The sequence below is a fragment of the Callospermophilus lateralis genome, chromosome 7, assembly GCF_048772815.1.
Source record: "Callospermophilus lateralis isolate mCalLat2 chromosome 7, mCalLat2.hap1, whole genome shotgun sequence".
NCBI classification, from domain to species: domain Eukaryota; kingdom Metazoa; phylum Chordata; class Mammalia; order Rodentia; family Sciuridae; genus Callospermophilus; species Callospermophilus lateralis.
Genome location: NC_135311.1, coordinates 143,276,109 through 143,303,224, shown reverse-complemented (window position 1 = coordinate 143,303,224; position 27,116 = coordinate 143,276,109). Strand labels below are relative to the sequence as shown.

The window sequence follows — 27,116 nt, the reverse complement described above, 5'->3', positions numbered from 1 at the left end:
GGGTTGAGCCGGTGGTTTCTGCACCCTACACATGTGTGTGTTTTCTGAGAGCCTATGTGACACAGAACCCAAGAACCTTATTGAGCATCTGTGGCCTGAACTGGTGCCTCTCATGTTCCACAGGTCGTGGGCATGGCAGGTGGCTCCTCACAGGCAACTCTTGAGAGAGTCCCCTTACAGCCCCTTCTAGAGTGTCCAGGGACACAGAGGCACTTTGGAGGCCATAGGTTTGGGCAGGGCAGGGCAGCTGAAGGCCAGCACTAAGGCCACCCATGATACATATGGCCAGGAAGTATGTACACCAGTTAATGGGTTTCACTTTAGGGCCCAATAGGGACAGTGCTGGAGACTCTTGAGTTTCCAGCTGGGGGCAGGGGCTGCTTTGGGGCAGAGGACAGTGCATGGAGTCACCATAAGCAATGGCTAACTACACATAAACCCTGAGCAGGAAGACGAGCTATACAACTGTGGGGAAGCCCAGAGGTGCCTGTGAGTTTTGGGCTCAGCCCTAAATCACTATAGTCCTGGGCCTGCTACCACTACTCTTATTTTCTCTCATGAACCACCATACCTGGGGAGAAGCCACCAGGGGCTGGCAGGTCACAGGAACCCTACTATGGTGGGTTAGGGTGGGAACCAGGAGCCCAAGGCCCCACCCTAGAACCTTGGCCAGGCTGGGCAGCTTTTCTTGTTTGTTTTTTGGTGCTGAGGATCGAACTCAGGGCCTTGTGCATTCAAGGCAAGCTCTCTACCAACTGAGCTGTAGTATCCCCAGTCCCATGGGCAGCTTTTCTTTTGGCTGAGCTTGGGCCTGTGTGCGGGGGATTAGGAACAGGAGGGGAGTGCACATGCCAGCAGTGGTGGAGGCAGGCCTGCAGGTGGACTGTGGTGCCATGAGCAAGTCTGGAACCAGTGAGTCCTTTTGGAAATGGAAGAAGAAGAGAAGCAGGAAGGGACCAGCTGGCTGAGGAGAGAGATTGGCTCCTCACTTCTGGAAACTAGACCACTGCCCAACAGGACAAAGCTGCAGAATGATACTGATGATCAGCAGCAAACCTGTGCTTGTCACAAAAGGGGCTTTAGGTTTAAGGGGAGAGGCTTTGCACCGGCACTATCCTTGGAAGTCAACAGGCAGCTGGCAGCTGCAGCCTTGGTGCTGGGAGCCCCAGGGCTGGATTGCTGGGGACAACAGGTTGCAGTGCAACTCTGAGATCTGGTCAGGGGTAGGGGACTCAGAAACCATTTTAGCTGCACACATTCTTGGAGCAGACCTCTTCCCCACTGATTAGGTAGGATTCACTTTGAGAATCCTGCCCCAACTCCTGCTAGCCTGTGCTCCCAGGGAGGGCTGCACACCCTCTGTTTGGATCAAATGCTCAATAAGGTTCTTGAGTTCTGTGTCACACAGGCTCTCCTCTCCTGGCCTCCAGCCTGTCAACCTGCATCTTTAACCTCTGCGGTCTCTCTAGGTCTTTAATGCTGGAGGACTCCCTTTAGAGAAGCTGTTGGGGAGGTCAGAAGGGATCCCACAAACAAAACAGCAGAGCATAAGCAGCACCTCACATTTGTCAGTTAAATGGAAATGCTTCAGGTAGAAAGCACACTCATGATTCTCTGTTTAGTGTCTTTAGGAAGGGTATGTCTGTCCTCCTAAATGGTATAGTATCAATCATGTGGATGGGATATTCTAATAGTCATACAACCAGAGACCACTGCGGTTTCGGAAACATCTAGGGGGCCGGCGGAGGACTGCTCTCCAGGCCCGCCCTTCATCTGAAAGACAAGCCTTTCCTGGGATCCACTAGTGTCAACTTATTAAGGGCTTCCTGCGTGCGCCGCGTGTGGAGATCTTCAGCGCACCCTCATGCCTGCAGGGCTCCCGCTCGCCCCGGTGGGGCCCAGACTCCAGGGCCGCTCCGGGCCAGAAGGCTGCGGGTCACCGAGGGGGCGAGCGGAGGGTTCGCAGCACGGGTCCCTTCCCTCGTCCCCTGAGGTCGCGGCCAGGCGCACGGCTCCCCTGCCCTGGTAGCCGCGTCCCCAGAGCTCCCGGCGTCCATATCTGTCCAGGGTGGGTCTCTCCCAGGCTGGGGCTTCTCCAGCGCCCACAACGGCCGAAACTCCGCGGTGGCTGCGAACTGGCAGTGCTACCGTGCACGCCCACCAGTTCCGACAAGTTTGTCCAAGCCTGGTATCCTTATCCTGTGCCACGCCCTCCCGGTGGCGTCACGGCCTTTTCTCCCAGTCCGAGGGCTGCGTGCCGCGCGGCCTCGCGCACTTCCGCTGTTGGGAGGAAGGGGTGTGTGTCGCGCTTGCGCACTGGCCCTGCCGCCGGCCCGCGGCGCGTGGCGGCTGCTCTGAGTTCTGGGAGTCACAGTCGACCGGGGTCCCGGTGTCGTGCAGCGCTCTCGGGTCATGTCCTGGCTCTTCGGCATCAACAAGGGCCCCAAGGGCGAAGGCGCGGGACCACCGCTGTCCTTGCCGCCCGTACAGCCCGGGGCCGAGGGCGGCGGCGAACGCGGTGCGGGAGACCGGCAGGCGCCCAAGGACAAATGGAGCAACTTCGACCCGACAGGGCTGGAGCGCGCGGCCAAGGCGGCGCGCGAGCTGGAGCACTCGCGTGAGTGCCGAGGGCGCCGGGGCGCGGGAGGTCTCGCGGGCGCCAGCCGCTGGGCCCTGTAAGCTCCTCACGGGGCGCGACTGGGTGGCTGTCGGCGGCCCCGAGCCGTCCTGCGTGCCAGGGTCCAGGCCCTGTTCCTCTTTTGCACCTTCAGCTATCGCCAGCAGGCCGGAGCAGGGGCTTCAGCGTGCAAGTGCTGGGTGCCCACCTGGGCCCTGGCCTTTGGGCACTGCCTGGCGCGTGGGATCCTTCGAACTTGCAGCCTCCACGTGGGGCAGGCCAGGGCGTGGCCAGATCCGGAGATGCTTGTGCGCGGGGTTGGTGGCAGTTTTGCACTTAACAAGGAAAGCATATTTTAGTCATTTCGTTTTAACGAGAATGTAACCGGTTTTGCATTTATTATTGGCAAACGTTGGCGTTTTGGTGGGTGCGGGAGCGTTTGTAAAGCCACAGGCCAGAGGGTGTTGGCCCAGCTGGTGACCTCCTTGAGCCAGTTGGGAGCAGTGACTGATACCCTCTCGAACCCCAGGGCTTTTCCCGCTACCTTCTTTTCTCCTGTGGTTTTGATGATTTACACCAAAATGGCGCAATTTCATGTGTGCCGAAGTGCCAAATAAATACTGACTAAAGGAATACAGTAGTCTCAAACTTGTTTAAGAGGGTGTCCTTTTATCACTGGAAGATCCTGTAGGGAAGCCTTGGTGTGAAGTAGGTGTCGGCAGAGCCACCTTGATAAGAAGGGAGAGGGCTTGGCACTCGATGTCTCAATCCTCTGCCCTTTCCCAGGAGGCTACAAGAATGTCTTGGGCACTGGTCTCTGGGTCTGGCTGGCTGGCTCTTAGAGTCCCAAAGGAATGTTCAGAGCATTCAGATTTGGTTCACAATTGTGTCACTTAAGGCCTGGTTGGGTGGACGATTTCACAGGTGATCTTTTAGTTTATCTGTTAGTTTATTAGCTGGCTGGAATGAGGAACAACCTTCAGGGCATCTCATACCATAGCAGACTTAATCCCTGACCAAACTCAGTTGGGGGCACCTTTCTGCCCCAACTCCTGGGGGTTTTTGCCCACTTACCATACCCAGAATTTCCAAGCTGAATCTTAGTTGTCCCTATGACAGGCAGCCCAGGCCTGTGGGACACAGCTGTGGGTGTGTCTGAGCAAGTCTCTTGGTGTCTGTGCTTCCCTGCCCTCTGCACCATCCGACCTGCCTGGGTCCATTGCCTAGAGAGGACTTGTCCAGGCCCTCGGTTCTGGCCCAACAGATGCAACTGTGGCTGTGGCTGCTGCTGCTCCCTCAGTATCTGTTTGCATTCTCCACTTTTTTCGTTCTCCCTCTTCCTTTCCTTTTTTTTTTTTTGGCAGTACTGTTGATTGTCTCAGGGCCTTGTACCCTTTAGACAAGTGCTTTACCACTGAGCTGCATCCCCAGATCTTTTATTTCATTCTGAGGCAGGGTCTTGATAGGCTGCTCAGGTTTACCTTGAATTTGGGATACTCTGCCTCAGCCTCTGCGAGCATCTTGTACTCTGCATTTGTATTCTCACCACCCTTCCTGGCCCCATGATGGCTATGTTTCTCCCCAGCCCTTCTTCCCAGGGTGCCTCATGCCTGTCTGCTTGTCAGCCCCTTTGCCAGGCACCCTCTTTGAAGGCTCCCGGCTCATAAGCCTCCTGTTCACCCAGATTCATGCAGTCCCCTGGGCTTTGCCACAGGGTCTACTATGTTTTGGCCTGAGCCTCTGTATTGACCCCACTACCTTCTCCCAAGCCAACAGGAACTGTCCTCAATGGTCCTCTGCACAGTCTGACTACCTTCTTTGTTCCTCAAAGCCCAACCTAGTGATGCCTTGTTTCCAGTGTCTGCCCAGATCTTCTGGGTTCTTTCTTAGATGCCAGCTTAGTTTATGGGCCTAAAGTCTTTTGTATGCCCCAGACCAGGTCTCAGACATCCCACCAGGGTGGGTGCTTGAGTGTTGTGGGAGACAAAGCTGCTGGTACAGAGTGGTCTTAGGTGGTGAGCTACTGTCAGGCCTAGCTTGTGACTCGGGAGTTTACATGGACACCAGACCTGTGCTGAAGTTTTCCTTCTTTTATTCTCCAAGGAGAACTATAATTGTTTCACTGTCAGGAGAGGAAACAGCCTCAATGAAGTTAACAGAGAGGGTGGGTGTGACAATGCATGCCTATATTCCCGTAATCACAGCATAACATGTACTAGTTGCAGCTTACCCTGAAGACTTCAGAACAACTCAGAGGCTGAGGCAGGAGGATGGCAAGTTCAAGGCCAGCCCTGGCAACTGAGCATGTGGCTTGGTTGAAGAGCGCCCTGGGTTCAGTCCCCAGTACCAAAACAAGAAAAGTAGGCAGAATGTGGGGATAGAAGGAATTCGATGGACCAAAGAGCAAGCCAAGGTCACTGTGGCATCGGGGGTTTCATTTGTACCTTTTCTTGCCTGTGTGTGTTTGATAGCAGATTCATGGTCATAGATATGGGAAGCTTAAGAAAAATGTGTACTATGAACAACTAAAGGCCACTCTAGACAAAGCCCGCATTCTGCCCAGTTGGGAAATGCCTGCTGTTGTGGCCTTTCTGAGGTAACTCTACAAAGGTGATAGATCCTTGGGGATGAGACCAGGGCCTTGCGCCAGGCTTTCTTGGGGATAGGGCAGCAGCCTTGAAAGCAGGGGTGTGCAAGGTCTGGCCAGGATTGAGGGCAGGCAGGTAAGGCAGGACTGGGAAGTAGGCAGGAGCACTTCAGGCCGAGGCATGCGGTGGCTTCTCAGAAAGCCCCTTGACATTAGTGGGTGCTTGCCCCTGGCCACAGCCACATTGTGTCTTGATTTCCTCTGTCTGACACCCCACAGGCCACGCCAAGGAGGCACTGAGTCTCGCACAGATGCAGGAGCAGACGCTACAGTTGGAGCAACAGTCTAAGCTCAAGGTGAGAGGACCTAGAAGACACACCTGGACGGCAGGCGCAGATGCCAGGAGCAGATGCCAGCTTGGGCACTCCTTCAGGAAGGAAGCAGGGGAGGCCAAGATGGGGCCTTGGGTGTGGCTGAGTCCCCACAGCAGAGTCCCCTGAAAGAGCAGGTATAGGGCGAGGGGCGTCTGGTCTACCTGAGGGCAGGGGGTCTTTCTTGGAATTCTCAGCTTCATTCTGTGCACTTGGTGGGACTCAACATCCTTTCACGCATGTAAGCTGGAGAAGGCTCTGCTTTCAGCCCCTGGCTGCTACGGAGTAGTCATGGTATAAGCCTGGGGGAGGGTGATATGTCCCTGTGGGACCGATCATTTGTGTCTGGTTTGCTCTTGCTCCCTGGAGGCCTTTCCAGATGTTTTCTGGTGCTTCTCTGCTGGGTCTGGGTTCCTTCAAGGCCTGAGCTCAGGTGGGGGTATTGGTCCAGGCTGCATTTTCCAGAAGTGCACAGACCAGCTGGGTGTGCCACCGAAGCCACTGCCCCAGAGCCCTGCAGCTTGAGGAAGAGGGTTGTAGGGAGCCTTCAGCCTCCAGCCAGGTATCCTAAGTGGCCCTGTTGTACAGGAGTATGAGGCTGCTGTGGAGCAGCTGAAGAGTGAGCAGATCCGTGTGCAGGCTGAGGAAAGGAGGAAGACCCTGAGTGAAGAGACCCGGCAGCACCAGGCCGTAAGGGCACAAGCGGTCATTCATACCAGGAGGCCTGGGGTGACCAGGAGGGGGAGTAGGGTGCAGCTTTGGATCTCTCTCTCACTAGCCAACCAAGGATTTACTGGGTGTCAGCTGTTACCCTTGTAACACCTTGGAATACCCTTGTGCAAACACCCAAAGCCCGTAGATCCCTCCACACTGAGCTCCGCCCCCCCCAGCACATCTGACTGTCTGTGGGAGTAGGCAGCGTACTGAAGCCCCAGCCCCTGGTCGACTGGTTTATCCAGCTAAGGTGTGTCCTCACCGCTCCCTTCCTCTCTAGAGGGCCCAGTACCAGGATAAGCTGGCCCGGCAACGCTACGAGGACCAGCTGAAGCAGCAGGTGAGCAGGGCACATCTCCCTGAGGGGCTTGCCGTCCTGGAGGTCAGCAGCGTCATGGGCTGCTAGGCAGGCTAGTCCATGGATGGGAGAGCACATGGTTAGTCCTGGGGACCTTTGTTCAGATGCACACAGGCACAGGTGTAGGAACAGAGGCGGGCTTTCCAGGGGCTTTGAGGCTCTTGCCCAGGAGGCCTAACCAAGGGGCTCTGGCTAACCAGGAAGTCAGTGAGGGACTGAGTAGAGTCGGTCAGACCAAAACCTGGGTGCCACTCTCCCTCTGTGGGTACTGGCACCCTGCTGTTGGTGGTCAGTTTCTGTGAGTCCTGGCAGCCGTGCTGTCCCAGGAGGCCTGCGTCAGGTCATAGAGGCTGTGAGCCCCCCCTCTGGTGAACACCCAGTTTCTCTGGCTCGGAGCAGCTGTAGCCTGTAGGCTTGGTGTTACTGCTTTCTGGTTTTGAAAGCTTCTCCCTTCTCTGTGGCTTCTTCTCAGCAACTTCTCAATGAGGAGAACTTACGGAAGCAAGAGGAATCTGTGCAGAAGCAGGAAGCCATGCGGCGAGGTAAGGGTCACATTGGGGTGGAGGAGGCTCCAGGAAGCAGGGGTTCACTGGTGGGGGCTGGCTCTATGGGTCCCTCAGTCCCTCAGAAGCATCTCAACGGCGTGCCAAGAGTCCCAGTTTAGGCCAGCATCCCAAGCCTGGGCTCTGCAGTGCATCAGGCAGTCCAGATTCTTGTTCTCGTTGGTGGGGCTGCTCTCAGTAGAGGCCCCTCTGCAGCCTGGCCATGTGCCTCTCCAAAGGGTGCTGACACTGGTTTGCCTGGGTGGGAATCCGTGTCTACCACCCTGTGGAAGCTGCATTTATGAGTGGGCCATGGTGTCAGCGTTGTACGCACGTGTGTCCAGAAAAAAGGACTACTATTTCCTGTCTCTGTGGGCCAGGGGGACCTGAAGCCACCATGTGGGTTTCGCTTTGTCGTGGCTATGGGCATTTCCCACAGACGCTGCACAGAAGGGCACTTGGCTGTGTCCCGTGGGTCTGGCCACACGACAGCTGGTCTCAGTGTTAGTTGGCTTGCCCTGTGATCCTCTGTGCTTCATCTTGTTTCTTTAAGTGTGCACAATCCTTAGAAGGGTGGCCTGGTCATGGGGTTCCCTTGCTCGCTGGGGCGGGACCCCAGGCGGGTCTTTTTGCTGGACTCTATACTGTTCCTGGATCACTTTTGCTGGGGTCTATGTGTTGGCCTTGTGGGCAGAGGCTGGCTCTGCCAGGCTGAATCCTGCTGTCCTACCTTTTCTGGGGCAGCCACTGTGGAGCGAGAGATGGAGCTGCGGCACAAAAACGAGATGCTACGTGTGGAGGCCGAGGCCCGGGCACGGGCCAGGGCCGAGCGGGAGAATGCGGACATCACCCGGGAGCAGATCCGTTTGAAGGCCGCTGAGCACCGCCAGACCATTCTGGAGTCCATCAGGTGAGCATTCAGCAAGAGCCCTGGCTGTGTGGTGCTGGCCGTGGGGTGCCCCCTCTAAGGTCACTAGCTGGGGTCATCGTGCTGGTGGGGTTTCTCTGCCCCTGTGTTTCAGGGCTTGCCTCTGAGAGTATAGGAAGCTGCAGGGGGGTGTTGCCCTTGACCTTCTCCAGCTCTGTGTCCAGGTCCCACATCCCTTCCCATCATGTGGCTGTTCTCCCCCAACAGGACGGCTGGCACCTTGTTTGGTGAAGGTTTCCGTGCCTTTGTGACAGACTGGGACAAAGTGACAGCCACGGTATGCATCATGCATCCCCAGAGGTGTGCCTGGCAGGCAGCTCTGGGTGTTCTGGGGGCCCTCTGGTGTGCTGCAACTCTGTTCCTGCTGACAGGGTGGAGCAGCTGGTGCTCGGGGCGTGTTGGAGCTGGAGCAAGGCCCGGGGCTGCCTCTGCTTGCACTGCTGGCCGCTGCCGTTGCTCCTTTTCCTCCTCAGCCAGAGAGAGGAGGTGCAGCTAGATGAGAGGGAGCTTTTTTGGATCAATTTTAAGCGATTTGTTCTTCTTTTTTTTTTTCCCCCCTCTAGCAAAATACCCAAAGCTGGGTAACTTATAAAGAGGTTTATTAGCTTCAGATTCTGGTGCTGACATACTACTGGCCTCCTGGCCAGGGCCCACTGTCTGGGACACAGTGTAGCAGAGAAGTGGAAAGGGAACCAACCAGTCACACACAGAAGGGTTGGGCACAGGGGTGGCCTTGCTTTATGAAATCCTGCTCTGAAGAGAACTGATAGTCTGTCCAAGAGACACTGATCCATTCCTGATGCTGAGCCCCCGACCTCGTGACTCTCTCCTGGGCCCCGCCTCTATTTTTGGTTCTGGGGTTGAACCCAGGAGCACTTTAGACCACTGAGCTGTATCCTCAATCCTTCTTTTTTTCTTTTTTTTTAACTTTATTTTTTTGTTGTTGTTTTTATGTGGTGCTGAGGATTGAACCCAGTGCCTCACTCGTGCTAGGCAAGTGCTCTGCCCCTGAGCCACAACCCTGGCCCTTCTCAGTCCCTTTTTAAATTTTGAGACAGTCTTGTTAAGTTGCTTAGGGCCTTGCTATGTTGCTGAGGCTGGCCTTGAACTTAGAGTCCTCTTGGCTCAGCCTCTCCAGTCACTGGGATTACAAGTGTGGCCACCACTCCTGGGTTAGCTCCCACCTCTTAAAGGTTCTGCTCCTTCTCCTCCATGGACAGGACCAGGCCCCCAGCATGTGCTCCTGGGCACAAGCATCCAGCCATCCAGCCATGGCAGTGCATGTTTGAGGCTTTGGAAGACTGGAGGACTGGAGCTGACTTGCTGGCTTTGCAGCATCCTGAAAGGATGTGACTAGAACTTTCTTTCTGGCACCATTTTTTTTTTTTTTTTTTGAATACTGGGATTGAACCCCAGGCACTTTACTACTAAGTCACATCCCTAGTGTGTTTTTATATTTTGTTTTGAGAGGACCTTTGCCAAGTTGCCCAGGCTGGCCTTGATCGTGTGAGCCTCCTGTCTCAGCCTCTCGAGTTGCTGATGTGTTCCACCATACCTGGCTCTTCCTGGCAGCTTTTGCAGAATGGGCCTACCTACTTCCACTGGGCAGGGACTCTGATGCCGAGCGGTGGACGTCTACTGCTTCCTCACACCATCTCTAAGGGCTTTTCAGTGTGGCAGGGGTTGATCACCCAGGGAAGCACTCGTCGGGGTGCGGTCTGGCTGGCATGGCTGTGGCCAGCCTTGCCCACTCAGCTGGGACCCACAGGTGCAGTGCTGTCTGTTGAAGAAAGAAGCCCTTCTTTTCTTCTGTGACTTGTGTTTTGGCATTTTCAGCGTTGGGGTGGAACCCAGGGCCTCGTGTCTGCTGGGCCAGCTCTGCCTGAGCCCCGGTTAGGAGGTACCTTCTTACCATGTTGTGAAGTGAGGGAGCTCCCAGTAAGCTGGTTGTTGACTGGTGTGTGTTTGAGTGCGTGTGCATGATATGGATTAGCTTTTGAACGGGTTAGTCACTAGGAGTTAGTCTTGTTTTCTAGGAGTAAACTTTTAACATTTTCATTGGGCAGAAAAGCATCGGAGGCTGTGGCCTTGATAGGCACCTGGCGCTATAAGGCCGTCCTCAGCCTGCAGCCTCAGGGTCAGAGGAGTTGCAGTGCAGGTCACAGAGAACACAGCTCTGAGAAAGGTTGGGGTGAAGAGCGTTCTGATCTGACTGTTCCAGGCACTCGAGCACTGGCTGTTAGGGAGTAGGGCTGAGGCTGGGCCAGGCCTGTTAGGGACTCCCAGGAGGTGCAGGCTGCTGACGGGCGTGCCGCCTGCTTCTCTGTTCCAGGTGGCTGGGCTGACACTGCTGGCTGTCGGGGTCTATTCAGCGAAGAATGCAACTGCCGTTGCCGGCCGCTATGTGGAGGCGCGGCTAGGGAAGCCGTCCCTGGTGAGGGAAACCTCCCGCATATCGTTGCTGGATGCTCTGAGGCACCCTGTGCAGGTATGGCTGCAGTGGGCACCTGCCCCCTAGAGCTCTGTGTCCTTGTCAGGCCTCTTCCCACGATTGGCAAGTGCTGCCTACATCACACACCATCATTTTTCCCTCCCTTGTGCGCAAGCAGCATCTGCTTCCTCCTGCGGAGGGTTCTTCCAGTCTGAACTCGCCTTCAGGCCCTGTTGTGTCAGTGTGGTGCTGCAGGCTGGGTGACCAGCACTCTAGGACGCCGCTGGCTCTGGATGAACCCTGGGCCCCAGTGCCTGTCTTGCTTGGGAAGGAGGCAGTTCATGGAGCCTCCTGCTCCTGGGCCTGTCCTCCCAGTGGGTTGCGCCCAGATCTCCTCCATTCATTCTGGGCAGGTGGATAAGAAAATAAGTTTCAATGAAGGATCCACAGGTCACCCCAAGCCCCCCAGCAGATACCATGTGTCCCAGGGTCTGGCTTCTCAGCTCCGAGAATGAGGTCCTTGCATGTCTGCATCTCTGCTCCCCCAGGTTAGCAGGCGGCTCCTCAGCAAGCCCCAGGATGCACTGGAGGGTGTCATTCTCAGTGTAAGTCAGTCGCCATGGGTGGGGTGGTTCTGGGTGGGCTATGAGGTCCTGTAGAAGTCAGCAGAGCTGGGCCCACGGGTCTCCTGTTGATGGCCTTTGGCTTCTGAAATACACTTTGCTAGCTAGAGCCAGCCTGTATTCAGCTAGTCCAAACTAGCCCCCGGGGAATAGACTGCAGCAGAGTGTCCACGTGCCCGCCCCCAAGGATGTCTCCAAACACACTTCCCCTGACAGCCCAGCCTGGAGGCCCGGGTGCGGGACATTGCCATAGCAACAAGGAACACCAAGAAGAACAAAAGCCTGTACAGGAACATCCTGATGTACGGGCCGCCAGGCACCGGCAAGACACTGTTTGCCAAGGTAAGAGCACCCTCTGCAGGGGCACCCTCAGTGTGAGGAGGCCCGTTCCTGCTGCGGGTAGGTGCCCATCCGTGACCCCCAAGCCTCTCAGCACCACTGTGATGCTCAGCACCAGTGCTTCTTGTGGGGGCTTTTCAGGCGCCAGAGTGGCTGGTGGGCTGTGGGCTTTGCAGAGGGTGTAGAACATCTGCTCTCTCTCCTTCCTGCACCCCTTCTGCCCAGAAACTCGCGCTGCACTCAGGCATGGACTACGCCATCATGACAGGCGGGGACGTGGCCCCCATGGGGCGGGAGGGTGTCACTGCCATGCACAAGGTCTTCGACTGGGCCAACACCAGCCGGCGAGGGTGAGAGAATACCCCTTGCGCAGGTCCCTGGTCCCCAGGCCATTGGCCACCCCGGGGATGCTGTTCTATAAAGCGGCTGTGTTCACCACTCCACCTCCAGAGCTGGGAAGCAACTCTTTCTGGTTGATGGTACCCACTGTCCCCTTGTGTTCTGTCCTCCATGCTGTGCAGGCCACAAACAGCCTCTAGCCTCTGAGCAGTGGGGACTTGTCAGAGGGTCCTTCTTGGAGCAGAGGGGGCTTGCCAGAAGGTTTTTGAGAGCAGAGGGGCCTTGCTGAAAGAATTTTGAGAGCAGAGGAGGCTTGCCAGAGGGTCTGTCTAGAGCAGAGGGTCCGTCAGCATGCTGAGGATGGGCTGTTGGTCTTTCTCCTCCAGTTTGAAGGGGCTACTGGTTAGAGGTTAGAGACTAGAGAAGTGAGGGGTGAGCTCAGGTGGGGAGGGTCTGCCCTACACAGGTGCTCCATTGAGTGTGTGCGCAGGTGGTGTACATGCGTGCAGGTGGATGTTCCTGCGTGAACCTCCTGAACGCCATCTGAGGCCCTCATGACCCCGCAGCAGGATAGTCTGGCAGTGGTGTGGTCAGCCCTGCTAGTCGCCCCAGGCATGCCCCCTCTCCTGTCCCCTGGGCTTGCACCTTCCCTGGCTGGTCGGGCGGGCCCTGCACCAGGCCCTGCACCTGCTCCTCTGGAAGCTTCAGGCAGCCTGCGCAGGCGCAGGTTTCCCCTGGCCTTGCTGCGTGGCTCTACTGGATGCGTGTTAGAGGTCCTGGTGGGTAGAGCCTGTGGCCTGGGGCTGTCTTGTGGGTTCAAGCATCCACTCGTGTGCCATGCTCTTGTTCACAGCCTCCTGCTCTTTGTGGATGAAGCAGACGCCTTTCTTAGGAAGAGAGCCACAGTGAGTCCCCTGGGTGCGTCCCTGGCCATGTGAGGATGCTGGGCACTCTGGGCATTTGCATCTGGAGCCAAGAGCAATTTTGTGGTGATGTGGTCAATCAGGACCCTGGCTGTGCCAAGCACAAGTGCCACCGCTGAGTGCCCCAGCCCTCTTAGCATTTTTGAGGGCTTGAAGTGCAGTTTCAGCTTTCGGGTGGGGTTGAGGCCCAGACGTGCCCTGTAGGAGTGGCCTGCTGAACCCTCCCCACGTCTCAGGCTCCTGACCAACGCCAAAGCCTTCCCTCTGCAGGAGAAGATCAGTGAAGACCTCAGGGCGGCCCTCAACGCCTTCCTGCACAGGACTGGCCAGCACAGCAGCAAGTGAGCCCTGACCTCCCCTTGCCCTGGGCAGAGTACCTGCAGCAATGTCACCCTTGTCTGGGAAGGGCAGCAGGTGTCACAGAGAAACCATGCCCAGGTTCTGCCAGGCAGGGCCACCGACTCACATGACCCCTTCCACCCTTTGGCTTCCAATCTTCCACTTGACTTTGAGGGAGGCAAAGCTGAGTGCCCCGTTGTGGCTGGCGTCCCTCGGGATTGCAGGAGGCTCTCCAGGGGCATAGGTGGGCACTTTGGGTGGGAGTGAGGGCAGGAGCAGTTCCCACGTATCCTGGATGGAGCACAGGACCTTGGCCTCCAGAGGGATTTGGGGCCCAGGGTAGCCTCCAGGTCTCAAAGAGAGGTCTCACTCGGGGGAGCTTCTGGGGCTGTTCCAGAGGTAGGTCAGCCTGGGTGTTGTGTTCCCACACACTCCTTTCCAAGTCCCCTCATCCTGTTCCTTGCTCACTGGCCATTCTCAGACGCCTGCTAGCTGGGGCTGCTGTTTGAGCCCGGATGCTCTGAGTCAAGTTGAGGTTCCTGCCAGGCCCAGTCAAGATCCCCGTCCCCAGCCTGGCCAGGCATCTGCTGCACATCATGGCCTTGTTTGCCCAGCACAGTGAGGCTTCTCAGCAAGAGGGAGCAAGTGTCCTGCTGGTGCTGCCTGTTGGTCTGGGATGCTGTGCTGGAGAAGCCCACTGGGGCGAGATCAGGAACGTGGACACGGCAGCTGGGGCCTGCACTGTGCAGGGGGCCTTGATGGGGGCTCCCAGGGTTTCCTGGGTTGAAGTGGTAGCCAGGGTGGGTACAATTCAGCAGTACAGTCCTGGCCTCCCATGCATGGGTCCCTGGGCTCGGCCCCCAGGTGACAAGTGGTTCTTCTGGAGGTTTCCCAGAGGAACAAGAAGCCCTCTGCCTGCCGGCTTCAGCCTGTGTGCCTGTTGCCTGCAGGTTCATGCTGGTCCTGGCCAGCAACCAGCCTGAGGACTTCGACTGGGCTGTCAGTGACCGCATTGATGAGATGGTCTGCTTCCACCTGCCGCGGCTCGAGGAGCGGGAGCGCCTGGTGAGGATGTATTTTGACAAGTTTGTTCTTAAGCCAGCCACAGAAGGAAAGCAGTAAGTGTCCAGGCCCGCTTGCCACCCTCTTGCCATCTGCTGTCAGCAGTCACCCCACCCCTCCTCCCTTTGGGCATGTCCAGCAGGTTCCACCTCCTGGTGGCATCTCCATTTGCCTGGGGTCTTATGGCCATTGGTGGGGTCCTGTTCGGACCAGGCATCCTTCGGATGGTTCCCCGGGCCCTGGAATAAGCTGTTCTGTTGTGGGGTCGTTGGCCCTTTTCTCCAGCCACTTTTTACTTGAGGGTAGCAGCCGATCTATCTAGTGTCCACTTTCCATACTTACCTTCCCATTATTTGAAGCACCCGGGTCACTTGGGGGCTTTAGGGAAAATGTTGGGCCCTGGGGTGAGGCTAAACTCTGCTCCCTGAGCCTCACTCCAACGCCCTTGTGCCTGTTGAGGAGAGGGGTGGTCATGGCAGTCCATGGCTGACCAGGTGGCCTAGCCAGATGATCAAGTCCAGCTGCCTGTACACCATGCTGCTCCCAAGAGCTGCTCAGAGGGGCCCTGAGCCTCGTGGGTGGGGTGTGGCTCCCCATGACTGTTAGGTGCTGGGTGCAGAGCGAAGCCACTGGGCACAGCCTGCCTGGTGGCAAGGCCCTGGCTCTCCCTGCTCCCCTTTCTGTTGCATCCAGGACGTTCCCACTCAGCTGAGGCTGCTCTGCCATCAGCCTCTCCAGGGCCTAGGCTGGCAGCGCCTGGCTCCAGTTCCTTCCATGTCCTGACCTGGATCCTTCCTGCCCGCCCCGCCACCTTCTGCAGCCTGGTGGGCTGGCTTCTGGACTGCTGTGGCCAGGCCCCACCTCCTCCTGGCCCAGGCAGCATGACCTTGTTTCTCTACCTCTTGCACAATGGCCACTCTACCTTTGGCCAAGGTGACATTGCTGGAAACATGGAAGGTGCAGCCTACCCTTGCTGTTCGCGCCCTTCCAGGACCCTGCCTGCACTCCGCTGGCTAAGTGTTTGGAGTGGCACCTACTGCTTGGCTGTTGGGTGTGCAGATGTGGGCTGGGTCTGGAGTGGGTGGAAAGCGGGGATGCAGGGGTGCAGCATCCCAGCCCGCCCCCATAGCAGGTTAGCCAGGAGGATCCGGGTGTTGGCAGATCCTGGCTTATGTTCAGAGGAGTGGCCAAGGGGTGCCCAGGACAGCCCATGATTCTGGTATGAGGTGGGCGACCTTGATGCCCATCTCCCCAGCTCTGTGCCGTGTGCAGCCCTGGCTGGCTGGGCACCACCTGAGACCTCTTCCTACAGGCGTCTGAAACTGGCCCAGTTTGACTACAGCAGGAAGTGCTCAGAGGTCGCCCAGCTGACGGAGGGTATGTCAGGCCGTGAGATCGCCCAGCTGGCCGTAGCCTGGCAGGTGAGTGGAGCTCTTGGGCTCTGAGGCCTATGGAGGGTGTGGCCCCTGCTCTACTCCCCCTCACCAGGGGCTGCTCCCCCATTGGCTCATCCTGTCTGGGCTGCATTGGAAGGGCTTGTGAACACAGAACACATCATCCCAGGGAAGGCCAGGGTGCCCAGGCAGACCTACGGGAGGCTCTGAGGCAGGTGGGGGCCGAGGGGCTGCTCACCTAGCCTGTCAGGTGGGGAGCTGGACAGATTCTGAGCACCTACTTCAGGTGGAACCTCACAGCCACCTGCTCTGCATGAGCCCTCTTGAGGTTCTGCTTTTTAGGACAGGTCAGCTGCAGAGTGGGGGCAGGTGTGTTGGCTGATGTGTGGCTCAGGGCTCACAGGGCAGAGTGCCCCCCAGTTAACCCTGGCTCAGCTCCCGCAGTTCTGGGAGCATCTGGAGATCACAGCCTCTGTGGCTGCTGAGAAAGCCGTGGTGGGTGCCATGCCCACCTGGTCACCTCTGTGCAGGAGGTCAGCTAGAGAGACATGTGCTTCCATCCAGACGCTCAGCTGCTCTTAGGATAAGACCACCTCGGGTCTAGCCAGCTGAGGGCTGTGCTATGGGCCGCATTGTGGTCAACAAAGCAGAGACCAGAGTACTGGGCAGGGTGCAGGTGGCACCATGGCACCACATTGTGTTCCCTGTTCTGAGGCTGTGGTCTGTCCCCCAGAGCAGCGCTTGAGGCCTGCAAGGGCCACATCCTGGTGTGTCCTCGGGGGTGGTGAGCGGCTCTTGGCGTGTCTTCTGGTGGCACTGACTTGGGGGCAAGCTCGCAGCCTCATTCACTTCCACGACTCCTCCGAGGCCTGTGTGATCATGGGCATCGTGGCCTGGGGAGGGTCATCTGGCAGGGGGTGACCTGGCATGCTGCTGTGGCCTGTGTTGCAGGAGCAGCTCACCACACCGCATGGCTGTCCACAGACCCAGCCCTGGGCGCCAAAGCTCAGCTTGGTGTGTGTGCAGTGAGTCCTGCGTCCTGCCTCTGCACTTACCCTCAGGTTCACCAACCCGACACCATCTTGACGGGCGCAGGCTGTGGCCATTGCTGCTGAGCATTGCTGGAACTTCCTGTCCTCCCAGATGGAAGCCCTGTGCCCTCTACCTCTCACTCCCCCTCATCCCCAGCTGCTAGGCAGCCCCCCTTTCTTTTCCTCATCTTCTCCCAGCTGGCGGAGGGTACTCAGGAGCCGGCTTCCCGTTCTCTACCCCAGAGTGGAGCTGCTGGGCTGGGCCGCGCCATGTGGCAGCGCCCACAGACCACCTTTTCTGGGGCCTCGGTCTCTCCCCAAGCTCATCAGCATTTGGTGTTCTCCCCCCCGACCCTCTGTACCTTGAGACAGGGTCTTGCTAAGCTACTGAGGCTGGCCTGGAACTTGGGATCCTTCTGCCTCTGCCTCCCGAGTCACTTGGGTACCAGGCGTGGCCACTGCCTGTCAGGGTTGCCCTGTGGGCCTCGGGGTGTGAGCTGTTACAACCAGGACTTCTGTGGTTGCCTCGTGGTTTGCGGGCACCCTTCAGAGTGCAGCATGCTGGTTTCCAGGATAGTCGGCCTCCCATGGCCACGTCTCTGCACCCAGGGGCTGGGCCGGCCGGGTCTCAGTGCTGGAGACGGGGTGTATGCTGGGCAGTGTGGGTCTTCCCAGTGCTGGTGCCTGAACAGGAGGCCGCAGCACCCCTGCGTTCAGTGTGTGGCCACAGTTGCCAGGGCAGCTTTGCCGTGTGCTGGTGGCCCTGGTGTTCACTCATCCAGGGCTTGACCTGGGTGCTCTGTCCTTCAGCCATACTCCTATGCCTTCTCTTTTTTATTTTGAGGTGGTTTTGCTGACTTGCTGAGGGATTCTCTAAGCTGCTCAGATTGGCCTCTAACTTGGCACCTCCTGCCTGGGTCTCCCCAGTTGATGGGATTATAGGCATGGCTGTGGCTTGGGCTTCCTCTCTGGGTGGGCGTGGGGGCACCACACAGCTGCTTCAGTTGCTCTTCCCTGGTTACCAGCATCCTTTTGGTGCTTAGTTGCCACCTGTGCCTGTTTGAAGACGTGTCTCTTCAGGTCCGTACCTCTCTGCCCACTTGAAATCGGGTGGCGGTGTTCAATCTTGGCTGTTGGTGTACTCTGGGTCTCAGCCCCTCCCCAGCTATTCAGGGCAGACCTTTCATCCATGCTCTGGTGAGTGCTGCAGAGGCCAACTCTCGCTCTGCTGCCTTTGGCTCATCCAGGAGGATGCCAAGTCCAGTCTATCGGACTCCCGCCGCCACTGTGTCCTTCCTTGTTAGGGGGAGGTCCCAGGGGCTGCACCAGAGGTGCTGTTAACACTGAACTGCATCCCCAGCCCTCTCATTCTTCTATTTTGAGACAGGGTCTGTGTATTTCTGAGGCTGGCTTTGAACTGGCAGTCTTCTAGTACCACTGTGGCCACGCCTGCCCTGTGGTTTTTCCCTGGGGTTTATAGTTCTGGTCTTTTTCTTGGGTGCATAACTGGCAAGAATGCAGGGCTCTGTGCACGCTGGCCAAGCGCTCTGGCTTTGTGAGGGCGTGAGTTGGAGGTGCAGCCTCGTGTCTTTGGCTGTGGATACCCAGTTTTCCAAGCGTCCCTTTTGAGAAGACCGCCCTTTCCTCACAGAGGGTCTTCAAAGGAAGGAGGAGGATCTTGGTTCAGAGCCAGCCAGGGCACCTCAGCAAGACCCCGTCCCGTCTCAAAAGAAAGGTCCTTGGGCAGCACAGTGATAGAGCAGCTCTAGGTGTCACAACGTTTATTTTTTAGTTAGAAACAGTGTATTTATTTGTTTTTTTGTGTGCTGAGGGTTGGACCCCGGCCTCACACGTGCTAGGCGAGCACTCTACCGCTGAGCCACAAACCCAGCCCCTTCATTTTTTATTTTGAGACAGGGTCTTGCTAAGAGGCCCAGGCTAGCCTCAAACCTGAGCCCTCTGGCCTCGGCCTGAGCGCCGCAGCACCTCCTGTGCTCTTCAGTCCCATTTGGTGGTATTGTGCGGTCTTCACCTACAGGTTTTTATCTCCTTGATTAATTCCTAAACATTTTATTCCTTTTTATATTTGTATAAATGGAATTACTTCCTTTTGGAATTTCTGTCAGGGTGCAGAACTGCGTGTGTCCTGATCGGTTCTGATGGGTTGGTTTTTAGGAGACATCTGCGGGTGAGTGCCTGTGTGCAGGATGGTGCTGGGCTCCTTTCTTTCTGGCTCAGCCCACTCTTCTTGCCCAGGTACCAGGGAGGGCTCCAGTGCTGTGCTGTGGAGGGGCTCAGTGGTGGTCTGCCGGCCTGCCTTAGGGGAGCCGGTGGGCTCCTGACCTCTGCTCCCACTGTGTTGAGAAGTCTCTTTCTGTACCTCTCTGTGTGGTGTTTTTATTAGGAAAGGGAGGCTGAGGCAGGAGGATGGCAGGTTCCAGGCCAGCCTAGGCCACTTGATGGCATCCTGCCTCAAAGTACAAGATAAAAAGTGTGAGGATGTGGCTCAGTGGTGGAGCATCCTGGCCACCTCAGGGCCGCAAGGAGGGAGCTGGCCAAGTGCCACGTGTTGGCCCTGCATTGGCTTCTGCTGTGTACGTGACAGTGTTCCCACGGGAACACCCTTGCATCCCTGGGTGCCTTTGCCCAAGGTGTCAGGGTGGCACTGGTCTTGAGGAAGGAGTCAGCAGTGACCCTCCTTGTCAGCGTCCCACGTGGCCGCAGTTCTTCTCCATTTCGTCTCATTGTTCCTTCTTTTTCCCCTCCTCCATACCAGGGATCAATCCCCGGGGCACTGAACCACTGGGCTGCTTCCCCAGCCCTTTTCAAAACTTTGTGATGTAGAGACAGGGGCTTGCTATGGTGTGGTGAACATGTGGTCCTCCTGCCTCGGCCTCCTGGGTGCTGCGCTGCAGGCATGCGCTTCTGTACCCTGGTGAACGTGTCTCTTGGGCTAGTATAGACTCGAAGGAAGTCAGGACAGCAGCGTGACTGGTGCTGCCCTCTGTCCTACCATGCAGCAGTCCCTGCCTTGGGTGAAGCATGGTTGCTGCGTCCTGCCACGCAGCAGGCTCCACGCTGAGCAGGGCTGGGCTGTGCCCTGTCCACCTGCCAGTCTCATGTGCAACTTACACCTTACCTTCTGCTCCCTCCCCAACTTGATGGTCTGGCTTCAAGGTGGGGTCTGCTCCCGCAGCAGGTGGAGTCACGGCCCCACAAGCGCCAGCCAGGCAAGGTTGTCAAGGAGGCTGCAGCCCTGCACGCCTGCCCCTGGCGGGAATCCAGTGTCTGGGAGGAGGGCCCAGGCTGTGGGTGAGGGTCCCACTCAGGTGGCCCGAGGCAGGATCCCTTGCTTGGGACTGCCCTGAGTTTCCTCCAGGCACCCCAGCTCCCCTTCTCTCCTGAGCACAGTGCTGTGAGGTCCCTGCAGCCTGGCCAGACCCCTCACCCCAGCCGCCGCACCCTGGGGCCCACCAACCCTTTTGGTGCTTCTAGAGCTATTGTTGCCAGCGAGTTGCAGCCTCAGCCAAGTGCAGTGACTACAGCGGCGCCCTTGACCCCTGCTGGCTGGACCCCGTGATGTCCTTAGGACAGGAGTGCAGGAGTGGCAGCCTGTCCAGAGATGACCACTCAGGGCTCCCTTGTGTGCCCAGAGTCACCTGCGGGTTCTGCACTTGTTCTGCCTGGGAGGGCCTGTGGGCCAGCCGGGTGCGTCTCGCCTTGGGCTCTCTCTGGTGGAAACTCCGGAGCACAGAGGCTGTGCTGGGGTGTGCAGAGCCCTGCAGACACGGTCAGGCCACACTGGGCCCTCGGGAGGCCACTGCAGAGCGAGTTGCCCCTGTGCAGCTGCTGGCCTCTTTCCTGCAGGCCATGGCGTATGCCTCTGAGGACGGGGTGCTCACCGAGGCCATGATGGACGCCCGGGTCCAGGATGCCATCCAGCAGCACCAGCAGAAGATGCAGTGGCTGACTCTGGAGGGCCCCAGGCCCCAGGCTGGCGAGTCCCCGCACCTGAGCCCACAGCAGGCCAGCTAGGCTGGAACGCCTGGCCCACCCTCTGGGAAGTGCAGCCACACGGCCTGCGGTGCCCTCCCACCAGCTCCCCTTCAGCCTTGACCCCAAGTCTGCCCTTCTGCCAGGGGTGCTGGCTGGGGGAGGGTCGGGCCTCCAAGGCAAGCTGTTTCCCCAAGGCTGGTGGCTACAGCCTGGCCAGCAGGACCGGGGCCTGTGGGGACCAGAGGGGCAGTGAGGTCACTGGCTCAGCCTTGGCCTGGATGCTGCCCTGCACATGTTTGTGCCAAGAATTAGCCCAGCCCTGACCTAGTGGGATGGATCCAGAGCCAGATAGCCACTGGTCCATGACGTCTGGTGCTCCAAGCTGCTGCCCCCTCCAGCAGGCGGGGGGCCCTTCTATCCAAAATCTAATAAAACTGACTGACCCTTGCTGTGTGTCTCATGGTGGATATGAGGGGTGGGCTGTGGGGTCCCCTCTGCAGCCCTTGGGGTTTCAGGTGACGGAAGAGGCAGAGGCCGGAGCTTTCTGGAGAGTTTACTGGCCAGGCAGGTTGGGCTTCACAGTGAGGTGCTGGGGCGCCCAGGCCCCACCCTTATTGATAGCTGCCGAGGGCCTGTCCCTCCTCTACCACCCTCAGTCGCACACGCCCCATGCACATGCTCCCGTGTGCTGACGGCGTAGTCCTTGGCGCCTCCTCCCACTCCAGACCAAATGGACGGACGGATGGACGGACAACACAGTGCACAGGAAACAGCAGCTTTCAATCAGATGTGGCCTGAGTCCAGTCCTGACCCTGGCCAGACCTGTCCCTGCCTGTCCCCACTGAGGACCCACCCCCCTTGGCCCCCAGCACCTCTAGGACAGAGCCTGCCCTTGTGTCCTGCCCTGAGGCCCGGTGGCCAGTCCCACCCCAGCCCCCACCCCACCCCCTTTATAAAAAGAAGAGACAGCACCTTCCGCTGGACCTGCCCTGCAGCCACAACCCGGCCAGCCACAGGCCAGGACACCCTGGGCCTGAGGCCGCAGTCCCGCCGGGCCAGCTGGGCCTCCGCGGGTCGGTCTGGTCTGCACAGCAGCCCTGAGTCCTGGGCGCGGCTCACAGGTGCCGTGGGCTCGGGTGCCCGTTGTGGTAGAGTTTCTGCTTCACGTGCACCATGTTCCCCGCCGGCTCCTCGAATGGCCTGTGCGGCCTCCGGCCCAGGTCCCGCAGGCTGCACAGCTTGGGCAGCCAGGCCCACGAGCCATCTGCAGGGGACAGGGCGGTCAGGCGGCCGGGCTGGGCCGGGGCTTCCCAGCGGCGGGTGGGAGGCACTCACCGTAGCGCCGGCCGGCCCTCCAGGCCCGCACGGCACAGTGCAGCACGCCGTCCATCCACACCAGGAACCAGCTGATGCAGAAGCCCAGCAGCAGCCCCAGCATGAGGTCGATCTCCTGCTTGGTCACATTGTCCGTCACAAAGTAGTTCTCTGAGGCGTCCACCACCGACTGGTCCCCGTCGTATGGGATCACGTAGTGGATGTGGTGCCTGCGGGCGGCAGGGCGGGCTGGCACCTCTCCCGCCAACCCTGGCCTGGCTTCCCAGGGTCCACGCTGGGCAGGCTGGGGGTCCCCGAGGCAGGTGGTGTGACTCCCACGGGGCACCTCAGGGAGGTCTTTGAAGCAATCCCCGTGCGCTGGTTGGGAAGAGTCATCAGACCCGTCCCCCAGCCCCAGGCTGCCAGGAAGAACTGTCAGAGCAGGTGGGGGCCAAGACCCTGCTGCCAGTAATGATGTCTAGGGAGGGTCTGGCTAGGGGATGGACCCTCACCCGGCACCTCCCTCTTTTTCCTGAGGGCCCCAGGCTGAGCCCTGGTCCACCTGCTGACTGTGGGGACTGTCGAGGCCCGGCAGAGCCCGAGGGCCAGTGCCCACCAGACCTGGTCCCTGGCCTGTATACACAGGCCTAAGAGCAGTCTACACTCCATGCCCTCGGGGGTACTCCCGGCCCACCCTGGCTTCTGGTCCCTGACTTGTGCCTTCCTGCCTCACTCCGTGCTGGAGGTCTTGAGGACTCTGCCCCATACCCCATTCTTACATCCTCACCCATATCCATCAATGCCCACTCACTGCCGGTGGGATGGACGCCAGAGCCCCTGCCCTTGAACCAGGCACCCACCATGGCCCTGGTCTGCTCAAACAAGCCACACCCTGCCCCCAGGAGGCACTGGGCTCTCGAGGACTGAGGCTCTGCTCTCCAAAGCCTGTAGGTGGCACTACCGCAGCTTCCTCTCTTCCTCTGTTGGCTTGCCCCACTTCCAGGGAGCCCTCCAGCCCCAGGACTCCCAGTGGTGGACCTGCAGGGGGAACTGGTCCCCATGAGAGCAGATTTGAACATCCTAGCCAGGAAGAGGGGGTTGGTGGCCCTGGGCCCAGAGTGCTAGGACAACATGCTCTGGTGGCACCCTCTTCCCAGCCGTCCTGACTGTGGCCCCGTCCTTTGCTCCTGCTGGCCAAACAAACCTCACGGCCACTCTCCTCCCTGCTACCTCCATGTCTGCTGGGCGCTCAGCTGCCTGTGCGTCTCCACGTGGGATCTACAGACACCTCAAACGCGTGCTGAAAATAGCTCCTGGCTCCCCAAACCTGCTCCCCTCCTCCCCTCAACAAGCTGCAGCAGACCCTGTGGCTCTGCCCATCAGCCTGGCAGTCTTCCTGCCCAGGCCTGGTCTTCCCTCCTTCCCCCACCCAGAGGGACCTTCCCCCCAAAAGAAAACTGACTCATCTTCCTTGAGCAGGGCCCATGCTGTCCACCTCCCACCCAGAGGCAGGGAAGGGGCAGCCCCCAGCCAGGCCGCTCAGAACCTCTCCTGCGCTTCCTGGGGCCAGCCCCTTCATCCACACTGGCCAGTCCCAGTAGGCAGGACTTGGGCTGCTGGACCATGCTCCACTTGTGAGGAGTGACCATGACTGACACCTGGCAGCTGTCACTCATCTGATTACAAGCTTAATAGACATTATCTGTCATCACGATGGAAAATCACTGCTGGTAACAGAGAACATGGGGTTGGGCCAGTCCCCGGGAGGAAATGCTTCCTGACCATTAGGGTCCCCGGGGCACTGAGCGAACTCTGACACCCCCCAACACAGGTGGCTGGGCAGGAAACCCCCAGGAACCCTGAAAGCAGGGCCAGGCAGGGTGCCAACAACTGGGCTCGGGACTGCTGCTGGCCTGGGCATCTGCATCTCCCCCTCCACGACCCTGGGCCTCCTCCTAACTCCAGGTCCAACCATGGAGGTGGGTGCTCAGGTCTCCCAGATGAAGCCAGAGGGATATGCTGTGTGCACATGTGTCTGTGATAGGTACAGACACGTGACCGGCCTGCGCCACACATGCTGCATGTGTCCACCCAGGGCCCAACGCATGTCGTGTATACGCACTGGCCACATGCACAGAGCACAGTGTGTATACCGTGGACCAGGGTCCCACAATCCCACAAGCCCCACATTCATGCACTGAGCACACGCCGACATGAGCGTGGCATGTCACACATGGAGGCACATCACTCCACGGACACAGAGCCGGCCTCTCTGTGGGGTGCTGTCCTGTGCACAGATCCATGTGCACAGGCACTGACGCTGCCTGCTAATGTGCATGCTGCACAGAATTCACATACATGTCCTCTGTATGAAATTCCATGTGGAGGCATGTACGAGACACAAACGTGTATACGCTTTTTCTGCACGGTGTGCACACAGGTAGAATCTGTCGTGGCAGCACGTGTACATGGATACCCCACATGCAAACCTTGTAATCTGCACATAGTCGCTGCACCCACACAGAGACGAGCTGACATTCCTCTGAGCACACGGCACTGTATATTGTTCTATATACATGTACTTTTCATACACATATATATGCTGTCAATATACAAGAGTACTTTGTATGAATTTACATATCCTGTATGTAGAAATGTGTACAAAGCACATACATGTAGACACACGCAGAGACGCTCCATGTGCATAGTGGGGCGGGGGTCTGCAATACAGGCCTCGAGTCAGCCTCCACTCTGCAGGCGCCTCTTCCACATGAGTCCACATGTGTCCTGGAGGCTACCTGAGAGGCATACACACGCCTTGAGCAAACACACTCTGAACAACGCCCTCTGTCTGCCCAGGCAGCCCTTCCGTGTGCGGCCCCAGGCAGAGCCACGCTGGGCACATCTGATGACCCATACGTGTTAAGTGTGTGTTCCCAGAGCTGAGTGTCTGGGCCAGGGCATGCACACTGTCCACCTGAGAGGGTCTCAGCTCCACCATGGGCACTGCCCACAAGCAGGGGGTGTGCCCTCGTGCCATGCTGGGCAGACTAGGCACACCAGGTGGCACCCAGATTTCCCAGGGAGCATGTGCCCACCAGCAACCTCTCCCACTGTGTCCAGCACATGCGAGGGCACACTCGCTGTCCTGCAACATGCCTGTCTGCACCCGGAGGCATGTGACACACTGGGGGAGACATGCAGCTGCCCTGGCACCCCGACCCCCCACCACCACCCTCATTGTCCACAGAGCCTAGGAACAGCCCTGCAAGGCAGGGGAGGGCAGGTTCTGTGGTCAGAGTCCCATCCCCTCCTGGCTGCATGACCTTGGGTGAGTCCATCCTCTAAAACCTCTGTCCGCTTCCTCGTCTGTCCAGCAGGGACAACAGTCACCGCGGGAGGGCCTCTCCGGGATGAGTGCATGCGGTGTGTGCACTGTGTGTACGCACATGTATATGCACAGACGGTACACACATGCGCGGCTCATGAGAAGATGTTTATTTTGTACATGGACGTACAGACATGCATGGGCAGGAAGACTCCATCACTACACGTGCACGGGAGCACAGGCCACTCAGGGGCATGTGGCAGGGGCTCACTGTGACCTTGAGCAAGCCTCAGCCCCACCCCTGCCTCAGTTCCCCCTCCACTCGGAGGGGCGGAGCGAGGAGCTCTGGGTATCCGCCCTCCCCACCTTGACCTCCTCCACCTGCCTGCCCTGGCTCTCGGGAAGGTCCGCGAACACACAGCGGCGGTGAGGAGGACCGGCTGGGCTGGGCTGGGCTGGGCCGGGCCTCCACGGTGGCCACCACACTGGACACTGGGCTGCTGTTCTCCAGCCTCCAGGCCCTGGACCAGGAGGCCGGCGGCCCATTCCGCCACCCCCTGGCGGCCCTTTCTCTACAGGCTCTCTAGGGCAGGGGACGGCTGGTGGGGGGTCCTCAGTCCCGGTTCCCGGCGGGCAGCCCCTCCCCCAGCAGCTGGTAGGCCCAGGCGGGCCCCGCGGCCTGGCGCGGCTCTGCAGCCCGCCCCGGCCCCGGGCCCCCCGGCCCCGCGCACATGTGTGATCACGCGTGTCGTGCCCCGCGCCGGGGCGCACTCACCGGCCACAGTTGCAGTGGCAGACGCGGTCCTCGCCCCGCAGGTGCGGGAGGATGTAGTTGTGGAATCGGTCCAGCAGCGCGTTCATGTCCATCAAGCACGCGATGGCCTGGAAGAACCCATGACCGGTCAGGGCGAGGAGTGGGCCGGGCCGGAGGGCCGGGGAGGGGGCAGCGCCTCCGGGGAGGGCGCGCGGGGCGGCGGAGGGCGGCGCGGGCCGCGCGGGCCGGTAAACAAGGCGGCGAGGCGGGGGAGGCGCGCGCGCGGGCGGGGCGCAGGGGGCGCGCGCTGGAAGCCCCTCCGCTCACCATCACGATCGACGCCCCCAGAATCATGAAGATCATGGTGTTCGCACTCATGGACATCGGGCGGGGCCGGGCCGGGCCGGAGCGCCGCCCCCCGGCCCCGGCGCCCCCCCGGCCCCGGCCCGATGCTGAGCCCCTGCCGCCTCCGCAGAGGTCAGCGCCGCCCGCGCGCCGCCGCAGCCCGCGGCCCGGGAGCAGGCGCGGCGCACGGCAAGACGGGCCGCTGGGGTCGCGGCAGCGGCGCGCTGCGCTCCGCCCTCGGCTACGCGCTCCGCGGTCGGCGCGGCCCCCGCCTCCTGCGCCCCGCGAGAGCTGCCTCCGCCCCGCGCGATGTCTCCGCCCCCCCGCCCCCGCCCCCGTCGCGCGGAAGGGACGCGGGCGCCAGGCGCGTGACGCCGTGGGACCCTGCCCGACCCCGCCGCGAATGCCCTGTCCTTGGTTCCCAGGTGAGAGCCGCAGGGCAGGCTGGTTGGCTTCTGCCGCGTCGGACAGGATAGCGCCACTAGCGGGGAGGGAGGTGATGCTGGCATGCTGGCTGGAATTGGGGAGGGGGGGGCAAGGTCACCAAGGAGCCCGGAGGTCACTCAAAGCCAAGGCCACATGGTAGCAGGTAGGGCCAGAGAGCCGGGGGCTGGTTGGGAGCCGGGGCAGGAAAGGCTGACCCCAGGCTCACGAATTGTGGGAGTACGGGTTCTGGCAGGGTCTTGGCGTCAAGCCTGGAGGCCGTGTCCACAGCTCTGCTCTGGCTCCCCCGACCCTGGGGAACCAGGCTCAGGGTCCCCAAACTGTTACCCACCGCCCA

At 59.3% G+C, this 27,116-nt stretch overlaps 2 protein-coding genes across 3 annotated transcripts; one reads left to right on the top strand and one right to left on the bottom strand.

The window, feature by feature from the left end:
* Positions 1–2,299: 2,299 nt before the first annotated feature.
* LOC143641921 (ATPase family AAA domain-containing protein 3A) lies at positions 2,300–21,041 on the top strand. 2 transcript variants are annotated; one of them, XM_077110014.1, is made up of 16 exons: positions 2,301–2,617; positions 5,484–5,560; positions 6,164–6,265; positions 6,570–6,629; positions 7,120–7,189; positions 7,934–8,099; positions 8,325–8,394; positions 10,450–10,605; positions 11,097–11,153; positions 11,388–11,513; positions 11,736–11,860; positions 12,703–12,754; positions 13,043–13,113; positions 14,062–14,229; positions 15,486–15,594; positions 20,466–21,041. In XM_077110014.1, exons 1-16 carry the CDS (start codon positions 2,413–2,415, stop codon positions 20,631–20,633), a joined length of 1,782 nt encoding a protein of 593 aa, XP_076966129.1. In that variant the 5' UTR covers positions 2,301–2,412; the 3' UTR covers positions 20,634–21,041. The 2 variants fall into 2 exon arrangements, with proteins under 2 accessions (XP_076966130.1, XP_076966129.1); XM_077110015.1 differs by lacking the exon at positions 20,466–21,041 and having other exon boundaries at positions 2,300–2,617; positions 14,062–14,176; positions 15,486–15,589.
* A 524-nt stretch (positions 21,042–21,565) lies between these two features.
* On the bottom strand, positions 21,566–26,500 carry Tmem240 (transmembrane protein 240). Its single transcript, XM_077109775.1, has 4 exons — positions 26,318–26,500; positions 26,012–26,118; positions 21,930–22,138; positions 21,566–21,858 (listed from the first exon to the last, which is right to left on the bottom strand). Exons 1-4 carry the CDS (start codon positions 26,372–26,374, stop codon positions 21,710–21,712), a joined length of 522 nt encoding a protein of 173 aa, XP_076965890.1. The 5' UTR covers positions 26,375–26,500; the 3' UTR covers positions 21,566–21,709.
* Between the last annotated feature and the right edge of the window lie 616 nt (positions 26,501–27,116).